Below are 12,539 nucleotides of genomic sequence, written 5' to 3'. Positions count from 1 at the left end.
TCGGTTTCACTCGCGCACCGGGCCCGAGCTGCCAGCGCAAACAAATGCCGGGCGCGAGCTGGCAGCACGAACAAACACCGTACTCACACGAGACCGCTGGGCCAACGGATGGCCACAGCCATCAAAAACAGGAACAAACCCATCCACGGCTCTTTCTCTTGCTAGCTGTGCTGCTGCGTGCATCCAACTGTTTTGCAATTTCTTTCTTCCTTGTTGCAATTACTCGGCGAGATTTGAAATTTCTAAAGTTCCGCAGTCGCAGGAGATCCTGAGCCGTCACCATGAGCTCCGTGCCATCACTTTCCGATCTCCGCCAACTCAAAGTCGACGGAGTTGAAACTCGACTGCGAGAACTGGGGCTTTCTTGCTCAGGCAATTTTAGAGCCCAGGTGAGCCGTCTGCATGAGCATTTGTCGGCCCAGGCAAGAAACAAAGCTAAGTCTACGAGCCAGGTCGCAAAAAAGACCACGCGTCGGCGGGCTAGTCCTGCAGTCCCGGCCACTCAAAGCCCCGCGGCCGCGACCCAGCCTGACTCGTCGCCCGCGTTCACGTCGCAGCAATCTGCCGAGATCTCTCGGGTCGTGCAAGATGCAGTGGCGTCCTGCATGACGTCATTGACAACTTCGATGGGTCTACCGGTGGTACCTCCACATGCACAGCCAACTGTAGCAGCAGCAACAGCAGCACAGCGGGCTGGTCCAGTCTCTGGTGATGTTGTGGTGCCTGACTCTGAGCCTGAATATGTCCAGCCTTCACTGGCTTCAGCACTAAGACCAGACCAGGAGAGTCTCTTCCTGGACGGCGATTTGCTCGCCCCAGAGCGTCCACCATCCATCCCATTACCTGCCCTCAGCGACCATCTCACGGACAAGATTATCAAACGTGAGTACGTTGATTTTGGTAGGGTACTGGGAGAGCTGGCTTTTGATACGAGCATGGGTCCGGACAGTGGGTTCACCCTGCAGGGGACGGGGGACCACATCACCCTTGTGCCATCTGCCATGTCGTCGACATCCCGTCTAAAGAAAGTTGTAGACTTGACATCGTGGTTGGAGGCGTTCTCAGCCTTCGCCCAAGTAGCCCTCCACCACGACCCCGGCAGAGGTCCGGAATTATTCAAGTACCAAAGCACAATCGTGAAAGCGGCCGCACGCTATACATTCGGTGCGTGGTCTGGCTTCGACATGTCGTTCCGTGCAAGAGCTGCACGCAGCAAATCTAGCCTTGCCACGTCAGATCCGGAACTCTGGTCGGAGTGGTTTACAAACTCCATCCTGCCTCCCTGCCGTCACTGCAACCGGCAAGGTCATTTAACAGTTCGCTGCCCCCGCGCCCGTAGCCTAGCTTCACTGTCTGACGGGCCAGCAGCCAAACGCCCCTTTCCGGCACAGCGGTCAGGGGCTACCGCTCACCCAAACGCCCCAGCTGTCTGCCGCGACTACAACCAAGGCCGCTGCCAACGCGCAGCCTGTCGCTACGGCCACCAGTGCAGCACATGCTTTGGCAGCCACCCCGCCAAGTCATGCCCAGGAAAGCCAGCCGCCGCCAGCCGCGACCAATAGCTCGCAGTTGCCCAGCTTGGAGACTCGGTCACTCCAGTCACTCACCGGTAACTCTACACTCACCCAGGCCAATAGCACTCACACACTCTGCCCAGCTGCTCACATCTCTCCTACACGCACCCTCGCTCACGAGCCAATCCATTTGCACACGCCTGTAACCCCCATTAACGTTTCTTACCTGCAGGACGCTTTGGGTCAGCATCCTGATCCGGCTTTTGCCTCATTCGTAATACATTCTTTGTCTTACGGGTTCGATATTGGGTTTGCTGGTCCCCGTACCTTCCGAGTCTCTCGTAATCTCAAATCAGCGATTGAGCACCCTGACATTGTCGATGCTGCCATCGGTCGTGAAATTGCCGCAGGTCGCATGGCCGGTCCCTACCAAGAGCCCCCCTTCACACTTACACAGGTCTCCGGCTTGGGTGTGGTTCCCAAGAAGTCACGGTCGGTGCAAAAATGGCGCTTGATTATGCATCTGTCAGCACCACAGGGCCACTCAGTGAACGATGGTATCCCTGTCGACAAATTCTCTGTACAGTACTGTTCGGTCGACGACGGCGTAAATCTCGCACGGTCCCTAGGCCGTGGCTGCCATCTGTGGAAGGTCGACCTCCAAGACGCATTTCGCATTTGTCCAGTACGGAAAGAGGACTGGGAACTATTATGCCTGTTCTGGCGCGGGCAATATTACGTGGACAAATGCCTACCCTTCGGCCTTCGCTCATCACCGTCGCTGTTTAACAAAGTCGCAGACGCCCTCCAGTGGGTCATGTCGCACAACTTCGACGTAGCCCCAGTCATCCACTACTTAGACGACTACCTTGGTGGAGCGACGGACTCTATCGGCGCACAGCACCAGCTTGACCGTGCCCTGGTAGCCTGCCACGACTTAGGCTTCCCGGTCAATCCAAAAAAGGTGGAAGGCCCTAGTACAACCCTGACATTCCTCGGTGTCATGCTGGACACAGAGCGCTTCGAAATCCGCCTCCCATCCGACAAGTTAGAAGACCTTCTCATTGCCCTCAAGGCTTGGCAACATACCCGCCCTACCGCCCGCAAGTCTGAATTGTTGTCCCTGATAGGTCACCTCAGCTTTGCCTGCAAGGCGGTCCCTGCGGGCCGCATGTTTCTGCGCCGCCTCATTGATCTCAGCACGACGGTCCCGCATCCAAACGATTACATCAGAATCACAGAAGACGCCAAAGCAGACATCCAGTGGTGGCTTGACTTCCTCCCTGCCTGGAATGGCGTCGCCTTCTTCCTAGAACCCACGTGGTCAGCCGCCGCCGATATGGACCTCTACACGGACGCATCTAGAGCCATCGGCTATGGTGCTTTCTTCGCCGGCCGGTGGCTCCAACACCGGTGGCAGAGGCACCAATCCCAGAGATCCATCGCGTGGATGGAGCTCTTTGCCATCGTGGCCGCAGCATCCACATGGGCACCGCAGCTGCATCTGAAGCGCATCCGCTTCCACTGCGACAACCGTAGCGTATGCGACATCTGGCTCCGCTCACGCACAAAGTGCCCCGACTTAATGGCGCTGGTACGCACTTTGTTTGCCATTGCTGCCCGACACAACTTTCACGTCATAGTCTCCCACATCCCCGGCACTGACAATGCGATTGCTGACTCTCTGTCTCGGTTTCAGATGGCCCGATTTCGCCGACTGGCACCCACAGCAGAAGACACGCCATCTCCGGTGCCCGAGAGCACCTACTCCCTCTGATGTTGGAGGGTCAGGCCTACCAGTGGCTAGGCCTGTCAGCGTCCACACGTGCCACATACGCGACAGCCTGGAAACGACTGCACCAATTCTGCCAACTAGTCGGCACCAAGGTGATTACAGACACCATCATGCTGGCGTTTGTAGCCTACCTGGCGCGTCAACATGCCGCGTCAACCGTCCGCCTGTATGTGTCGGCGATCCGGGCAATTGCCAAAGAAAACGGCAAAGATCTCTCGTCGCGAAGAGTGGACCTCGCAGTTCAAGGAGTGGCACGTGCACAGGCCAACCGAACTAAAAACGCCAGTAAGCCAATCCTCCTGCCCCACATGGCAGCTATGCGCAGGGCCCTGATACGGTCTAACCTCAACGCGACCGACCGAGCCATGGTATGGGCAGCTATTTGCCTGGGCTTCTTTGCGTGTCTCCGGGCAAGTGAGTACACTTCCACAACCGCCACGACCATGTCAGACGGTGGCCTCCGAACAGAAGACCTCTCCATCACGCCGCAGGCAATACAGGTCACAATCAAGAAGTCCAAGACCGACCAACTCGGCAAGGGTCACTCCGTCCGGCTCACAACCACCAACTCAACGGTTTGCCCGGTCAAAGCCATGCATACCTATCTATCAAGACGCCCCAACCTGCCCAATAGACCACTGTTCGTTGACAGCTGTGGCAAGTTCCTAACTGCACCAAGACTCACCCGTCTAATCCGTCAGCTCCTGAGCAGCGCAGGGTACCCACCTATCCAGTATTCACTGCACGGCCTCAGAGCCGGAGCCGCAACCACAGGAGCAATGAGCGGCTTCACCGAATCCGAGATCATGAAACTCGGCAGATGGCGAAGTGCCTGCTACAAGAACTATGTACGCTGTGGAAAGTAACTGTTCGCCGTCCGCAGGCGCGCAAGCGCGCACAGCCACACCCACATACACGCACCCGCAGACACATACACACGCACGCACACACACCCACGCATGCACACACACATGCATGCACGCGTACACGCACCCACAGTCTGACACCGCACAAGCATGCATGCAGGTACACACGCTGCGCACACGCTGGTACGCCCATTCGCGGACGTATGCACTCACGTTCTAGCACTGACTGTGCACGCACGCCTCTGATACTTATGATAAGTTATCTGCACCACTCTGTTGCTGTGCTATAGCTCCCACCTAGCGGTGTGGGACACCCCATGCTATGGCGGTGTGGGACACCCCAGACCATGGCGGTGTGGGACACCCCATGCCATGGCGGTGTGGGACACCCCATGCCATGGCGGTGTGGGACACCCCATGCCATGGCGGTGTGGGACACCCCATGTGTGCACGCACGCTCCGACTACATGCGATTCAAACCCTTCTCGGTGTCACTAAGGGAAAACAAACATGCGAAGGGCACGCATTTGAACTACGTACATGTAGCTGAAGCGCTTGAATACCACACTAAGGTCATTCGGCTGACCAACGCGGAATTTGGGGGCATTCGGCGGCTTGGTCTGATTCCTAGCTTGTTGGTAACCGGCTTGAGGTTTCCAAGGTTGCTATGACAACGTGCAGTCATGCGCAGGGCCACCCAACATGCGTTGGGGGCCCAGGAAAGACAGAAACGCGTTGCTAGGCAACAGCAAAAGCGCTCAGCGAGTATCACGCTACTCATGCAGCACGCACGCTGGCTTAGGGTATCACGCTACCCTTGCGCTGCGGGGTACCACATTGCCCCTCGCTGGAATCAGACCCGCGCCCCGGATACCTTGCGCTGGCCTCCTGACGGCCAAACTCAACCAACTTGCGCGCTGTGACTGGGGTTGTGCATGCCTTAGCAACATAATGTGGCCCAGGTCGGCAGACTTTCAATTGGCCAAGCGAGCTACTCAGGCCAGGGCGCATGATCACTATTCGCAGCACTTATCGTCCATGCAGCAGTCGGGTTAAAATCGGTTGTGGCGACAAACGCGATTAGGCCGGCTGCAGGGACGCCGTAATGTCGCACTCGCCCCAGCACCATTCAAACAGTTCCCTTTGGCAGTTCACGGCACGAACTTCAACAAAGCCCCGTGAATGCGTACTAGGGGAAGGCTAGACAGCATGTCTCTAGACATCAATAGGCATCGTACGAAAAGCCAGTCAATAGCACTAAAGAGCGAAAGCCTTTGTCACGGTTCGGTTTCACTCGCGCACCGGGCCCGAGCTGCCAGCGCAAACAAATGCCGGGCGCGAGCTGGCAGCACGAACAAACACCGTACTCACACGAGACCGCTGGGCCAACGGATGGCCACAGCCATCAAAAACAGGAACAAACCCATCCACGGCTCTTTCTCTTGCTAGCTGTGCTGCTGCGTGCATCCAACTGTTTTGCAATTTCTCCCTCCCACCCACGCCTCTTGATCTGTCCTAGCTCACTATTCTGGACAAATATTAATTCAATTGCAATGAAGCGCCGGGGGCCGGCGGGGGCATTCGGCGGCTTGGTCTGATTCCTAGCTTGTTGGTAACCGGCTTGAGGTTTCCAAGGTTGCTATGACAACGTGCAGTCATGCGCAGGGCCACCCAACATGCGTTGGGGGCCCAGGAAAGACAGAAACGCGTTGCTAGGCAACAGCAAAAGCGCTCAGCGAGTATCACGCTACTCATGCAGCACGCACGCTGGCTTAGGGTATCACGCTACCCTTGCGCTGCGGGGTACCACATTGCCCCTCGCTGGAATCAGACCCGCGCCCCGGATACCTTGCGCTGGCCTCCTGACGGCCAAACTCAACCAACTTGCGCGCTGTGACTGGGGTTGTGCATGCCTTAGCAACATAATGTGGCCCAGGTCGGCAGACTTTCAATTGGCCAAGCGAGCTACTCAGGCCAGGGCGCATGATCACTATTCGCAGCACTTATCGTCCATGCAGCAGTCGGGTTAATATGCACCTTTTTTTCTTTTCATAACGCTCTTGTTCTTGTCATGTATCACCCGCTGCATAACCATGTGCTGTATATCCATGTGCTGTGCAATCATGTGTCGCTGCTCCTCTCAGGATTAACAAGACGCTGGCATACATGTTCTCATCAGGACCGTGGCGTCTATGCTGGGTGAAGCGCGGCTATGATCCACGCACTGACCCAGAAGCTTACAAGTAAGTGACACGTTCTCTTTCTCTCTCTCTCTCTCTCTCTCTCTCTCTCTCTCTCTCTCTCTCTCTCTCTCTCTCTCTCTCTCTCTCTCTCTCTCTACCTCTCTCTCTCTCTCTCTCTACCTCTTTTTGGTAGCTGGGACATTCTTCTTCTTTTCACATTCACAAAATACTGACTGTAATGAATAACTGTAGACATGTTCACGAGAAAAATACACTGTTACATGCTGAGACACCGAAAGTCCATGTATTTTTGTGCTCTCTCTCCCTCTCTCTCTCTCTCTCTCTCTCTCTCTCTCTCTCTCTCTCTCTCTCTCTCTCTCTCTCTCTCTCTTTCCCTCCCTCCCTCTCTCTCTCTCCCTCTCTCTTTCTCCCTCTCTCTTTCTCTCTCTCTCTCTCTTTCTTTCTTTCTCCCTCTCGTTATCTCTCTTTTTTTCTCCATCAGATACCAGGTGCTGGATTTCCGCTCAAAACGTTCTGTCTACCGTGGCAAACCAGAGAAAGTGCGCCCGCAGCGCATGTTATCCGCCATTGGGCCAACAGTAGCCAAGCCTTCGACCCAGTCGTGTTCAGTTGCCTTGGTGAGAAAGGATCAGGGTGCTGGGTAAGTACACCCTTGCTGTGTTTACTTGCAGATGAATATTATAAGATTGTTTTGGGTTTGTTGGCTCTAGCCTGGCCTGTGCAGCATTGTGTCCCCCCACCCCTCCTCTCTTCTCTGTCCCTCTCGCGTGTTTAATACTGTTTATGCTAATATGTGCGGTGTGTGTGTGTGCACACGCGCACACGTGTCTTGTTGTGCTGTTTCCTGTGTCCTGATCAATTCTGCACTGACAATGTAGGGATGCAGCGGACGACTATGAAACGCATATGTACCAGCCGGGAACGAAAGTGAACCAAGGCCAGAAGCTGTTCCAAGTCTGTGATGTCATGCTGGACGATGTTCAGGACAAGATGATGGATGGCAGGGTCGAGGCATGCACAGTAAGGGCCCGTGTTTGTTTTCTTTTACGAGAAGCTCTGTAGTAGGGGAAGAGTGATGGGAGTGGTACTTCTGCATCCCGCTTATTCCTAAAGTATCCGTGCCGATGATTTGAAGCTTGATGTCCCATGACGTATCTTTTCGGTAGGCAGTGCAACGCATTAAAGGCGCCAAAACGAGTTGTGCCAGGAAAAGCATGAATGAACCTTCCGTTGAACATAACAGGTTGTCAAAAAATGATGGAAATGATTGATGAGTTTGCTCCCACACTGGAGCTCGCGCTATTCCGCCGAATAGGAATAGTGTTCTCACCGTCCAAGAGCGACACTGACTCACGCTGCTATCTGGCGTTCACGAGGTGTTTGTCGCGCTGGAAACGGAGCGTCTCTGTAAGTTTGTATCCCTGGTGATGTTTGTGCCTGGAGAGCACTATATAAGTGGTGCTCTTCAAGCACAATCTTCCTCAGCCTACTCAAGCTCAACTGATGAGGGGTGAATTCCCCGAAACACTGTGTATTGAGCAGGGAGTGGTGCTTTCTTGTAGGTTTGCCGAGTCGAAGGTTCGATGGACTTCTCGTGTGCTCTGGATGGCAGTCGTGAGTCAGTCAAGTAAAGTCGGCGGAATAGCGCGAGCTCCAGTGTAGGAGCAAACTCATTCCTAAAAAATCATCGCCGAAGTCGCAACCACTATTTCGAAATGATTGATGATGATATGTATCCGAAACAATAATCTTGCGTTATGCTTTCCCTGCTTTCTCTGGCCCAGCTTTCCCTTTCCCTGGCCCATCTAATCATTAGTTTACTTCAATACTGCAACTAGTCAAGCAATGCACATTCTATCAAGTGTGCTTTCTCCGGAACCAAGGAGCGAAGTACTCTACTTTGCAGACAATTCTGTCGGCCAATATGGCCCAATCAGTATTACCGGTACATGCATCAATCAGTGCTTTGGATGTTATCATAATATCTGAACATCTGTGCGTGTGTGTGTGTGGGGGGGGGGGGGTAGGTGGGTGGGTGTGCAGCATAATACTTCATCTGAGGGGCGCTTCATGTCTTTTTGTAATGTACCATGTGGTGTGACTACTTCAGGAAAAGGATGGCTGGTTATCCACCGGCACGATGGATGCTATGCGTACTGTATTGGCACAGCATGTACAGGAAGCAGGTGAGCTTGCAGCATCCGGAGCCTCGTGAATCTCATGAATCACATCAACCATGAATCACAGCATTGCCATGTAGCTACGTAGCTCTGACTCGAGGTTTTTATTGCAATTATTGTGTTGCAATGGTGTGTTCTCATTGTGTGTGCCGTATTTCGAACATGAATGTCTTTTTTTCGATTGCAAGTCAAGCTGCCCCATTTTGACACCCCTTTATGTACGCTCTGTAAATTTGGATGGGCGGATGGGCATATTGTACTTGTACCCGTACTTGCTCACTACAAGTAGTTCTCCCCTGGGAAAGAGACTGCGAATCACAGTAGGATATTGAACACATTTAACTACTACATGTAATACTAAAATGGCCTTGTTGCTATTTTAAAAAAATCATGTTTTGTGTATGTGGTGGTGCTCCTCAGATCTCCAGCAGAATCCTACTGAGGCAAGTGTAAGCTGAGCGTGCTGTTGGAGGATTTCGCCATTGCCAGATCAGCTGTGGATCACCGGCAAGAGTCGCTTGTGATGGTACGAGAGCGAGAGTGCTGCATCATTGAGAGACTATTTATCAGGACCGGTGTCATGGGCGTGCTCCTGTGCTGGCTTCTCAACTGCATGTCTCGGGGTTTAGTTCTATGCACGGGGAACACCGGTGGATGTCTGTGACATGATGGCCTTGATGTGAACAGTACAGAATGCCGTACAGTATCTGGCTTGAATTCATTAGCTGTGTATGCCTGAGGGAGGACTTGGATCAACTGCCAGAACATGTTTGGTTGAGAGCACATCCACGCAGTGTGCAGTGGCTCCAAGATGTACTCCGATTGCCCTGTCTAGTGGCAATGAGGGTCAGGTACTTCTGACCTGGCATGTGAAGAATCTAGAGTGAGTCCTGCTGTACAAGTCCTGCTTGTACTGTATATCACACCTCTTTGGAGCTCAATACACTGCCTGTACAAGCCACATGTACTTGTAGCGATAGTGTGCAACGTGATGCACATGCCACAGCTCACAGTATACCGTGGTTTGCGTGTGCAGTGCAAGAGCACCGAGCAAGAATGGAACAGTCAACACAATGATCATTGTTCCTGCCACCGAAGCCAGAGCGGTTGGTTGCATGCTGCACTAACTGGATTCCCGTTTGGCAGATGCTCAGGGCAAGCATAGGATGCAGCCCAGTGCTACCGTGATGCAGCATATTTTTTAGTGATACCCGATATATTCCTGATCTATCATCCATCGTGTCCTCACACACTGTATCATATCTGTGAAATAGAGCTTGAGCAATGCGAGCTGATTATTTGTTACGTTCTCCTAAGTAAGACTCGATAAGTAGCATTCTGTTCATAGTTTCACTTTTAAAAGTCCTACAACACCTTCAATCATACATGTATTTCCAGAAACCAATCATTGTGATTCCCTGCAAGCACACTCATAATGTGACGTCAGTGACCTGACATTTCAGATTTCATTTTATAAAACCATTCTTCTTAATACTTGTAGTGAAAATCTCCACTTCGGAGAACAATGTACAGAGAGTAAACAGAAAAGCATGCAAGTAGAATTGTTTACTGAACAGTGCACTGAGGAGAAAATAGATAAGACAATGCCTGTAGAGTGAGATCCTCAAGTAACGGGATGGAAAAAATCATTATTTAAATATGGCGGCGGGCCTTTTATTTCATTCATATAGGTGGGGTTGAGGACAATCGTAGATTATTGACGGCAAGTGCTCTGAGATAGTATAATCTGCACCTGGATATAGCTGACTCTTAGTTTATATTGAATATAGATACTTCATGACTCATGAGCCCCTTGGTTGATGATAGAACACGTACTGTAACGTTGACACAAGGATACGAGACAAGCTTTCAGGATGGTGACATTTCTCTTCCAAAAAGCCCAAAGAGATACTCAGTGATCCAGATGATTCTACGAAAACATGCACAGATTGTCGGTGACGTGCCACGCATAGTCTCTACTACGGTCGTCGCAACATGCTGACGACTGATCAAGACAAGTTGAAGGTATGGACTAATAGTTCGTATCACTGGTAGAAAGTAGATTCACAAGACCAGGCACCATGTGCGCAGCACAAGCATGTAGCGTGACATCTCTGGTGAGACTGGACTATCATGGTTGGTGACACGGTATGGCAAGTGATAGGTCATCTAGACGACCGAGGACTTTCTCGACCTGATAACAATATAACAACAGCACACCGAACACCAAACAAGAACAAGAACAGATTCGTAGATATACTAAACAGCACCTCAGGTTCACTACAAGTACATCCAAGGCTCGGTAGCTACTATTTGGGAACAGCATGACTGTACGGTATTACCTACAATGTACACTGCTTGTGATTGCCTTTCGCTCAAAGATCGTGCAAGCGAATGGTTGTGTATCGGAGACCATTTTAAGTGCAGTAAAAAGTGCAATTCTAAAAACCTGAGATCAATATTATTAATACAAGCAGTAAGTACAATGTACAAAGATGATCCTACCTGGGGTGTATGCATGCATGCTCCGGCGGTCCCTTGCATTATGCGAAGGGTCTGTCTGCTGTTTAGTACTGGCACTAGTAGTGCTGCTGGTGGGTCTAGCACGGGGTGCGGCACCACGCTGCACTTGGCGGATGCGCGAGCCAAACTGGAGACACTGCATTGATTCGGTGAGATAGCGTTGCGCCGGAGCAACACAGGTCAACACAAGCAGCTTTGCATCACCACCTGAATGCAATACAATACAACAAAAGAATGCACTACTAGTACTCGTAGACCACATAGTGACAAGCAGGGAGTAGTACAGTAGTACAGTAGTACAGTACTACTCCCTGCTAAATAACTGTTACTACTCCCTGGTGATACGAGAAAACAATAGTGTTCGAGATATAAGGGTTACAATGGAAGCAAAATACCAGTGGCTCATAACACAACGTGCAGTCAGTATGGTAATTATTAGGATGTCGCTCTTTACCAGTTGTGATCCACATCAGTTCTATCACTCATCCACCGAATCCTGTCCACATTACACTACAATACTGACCAGTGCAGTCCTCGCCACCTTTACAGCCCTCACTATTCTCAATGCCACCTCCACCATCACCATCACAACTACAATCACCACTACACCAGTTCTACACATGCAGTCATGTGTATCTTCAGCACAGTGTATTCGGTATGCACCAAACCAAGGTGAAGTCAAATTGCGTCTACAGGCCGGTCGGTCCACCTACCAATGGTGTCTTGTAAGATGTGTGTGAGCTTGGAGTTGCGGTATGGAACATGCTGTTGCTTCTTTGCGAGTGCTGCTAGTACATCTGCCAGTGATGAGAGGCTGCAAAACAGGGCAAGAATAAGTAGCCGGTACAGTCAATGGACACTTGCCATGGAGCACGTACTTGATACAGCACGAAGTCAGCCAAGCAGAACCATCTACCGGCAACACAGTTTACAATACATTTACACACAAACCTTCGATTGATGAAGGATGCCTCTCTCTGACCAATTCCATCCACACCAGACATTGCTGCAAGATAAGCAACACACAGGAACAGACAATCACACATGATGCATACACATATACATATATACATGTGCATATATTTTATAGCCGTGGTTGGCTATAAAAACCCTGCAATCGCCACGCAAAGTGGTCATTGGCTACCCCAGCCATGTATTGCTTGAAATAAAATAAATAAATAAATATGAACAGTTGATTGGTGACCAACTGTACAGGGATAGAACGACATCATTATCGTATATTATATTACTAGGGAAGGCCAAGTAAGCTAGCACTGCACTACACGGTGTACACTTATCAGTGATGGCACTGCCTCAGAAACCAGTTCAAACACCCACACCGGGAGAGAAGTAGTTCCTTATAGCATGCCTGAACATTGCAGCTGACCAAAAGCTATGAAAAACAGGCTTACCGGCACATTCACTCCCGGCCAGATCCACTAGTTGCAGCTTGGTAT

The 12,539-nt window shown here is 51.5% G+C and overlaps 2 protein-coding genes across 2 annotated transcripts in view; one reads left to right on the top strand and one right to left on the bottom strand.

The window, feature by feature from the left end:
* The window catches only part of LOC135806159 (general transcription factor 3C polypeptide 5-like), a 27,544-nt gene extending 17,478 nt beyond the window's left edge, over positions 1 to 10,066 (top strand). Inside the window, exons 9-13 of the mRNA XM_065320310.1 lie at positions 6,320 to 6,418; positions 6,861 to 7,019; positions 7,258 to 7,399; positions 8,490 to 8,565; positions 8,980 to 10,066. Coding sequence (XP_065176382.1) covers positions 6,320 to 6,418; positions 6,861 to 7,019; positions 7,258 to 7,399; positions 8,490 to 8,565; positions 8,980 to 9,017 — 514 coding nt within the window. The 3' untranslated portion in view covers positions 9,018 to 10,066. The remainder of the gene's footprint in view (positions 1 to 6,319; positions 6,419 to 6,860; positions 7,020 to 7,257; positions 7,400 to 8,489; positions 8,566 to 8,979) is intronic.
* The window catches only part of LOC135806158 (kinesin-like protein KIF25), a 26,145-nt gene continuing 23,598 nt past the window's right edge, over positions 9,993 to 12,539 (bottom strand). Inside the window, exons 14-18 of the mRNA XM_065320309.1 lie at positions 12,495 to 12,539; positions 12,034 to 12,088; positions 11,796 to 11,896; positions 11,065 to 11,289; positions 9,993 to 10,753 (exon numbers count right to left, since the gene is read on the bottom strand). The exon at positions 12,495 to 12,539 is cut by the window's right edge and continues 267 nt beyond it. Coding sequence (XP_065176381.1) covers positions 10,725 to 10,753; positions 11,065 to 11,289; positions 11,796 to 11,896; positions 12,034 to 12,088; positions 12,495 to 12,539 — 455 coding nt within the window. The 3' untranslated portion in view covers positions 9,993 to 10,724. The remainder of the gene's footprint in view (positions 10,754 to 11,064; positions 11,290 to 11,795; positions 11,897 to 12,033; positions 12,089 to 12,494) is intronic.

Source organism: Sycon ciliatum, chromosome 1 (genome assembly GCF_964019385.1).
Source record: "Sycon ciliatum chromosome 1, ocSycCili1.1, whole genome shotgun sequence".
Classification (NCBI taxonomy): domain Eukaryota; kingdom Metazoa; phylum Porifera; class Calcarea; order Leucosolenida; family Sycettidae; genus Sycon; species Sycon ciliatum.
The sequence above is the reverse complement of the archived record's forward strand: the minus strand, read 5'-3'. Positions and strand labels throughout refer to the sequence as shown.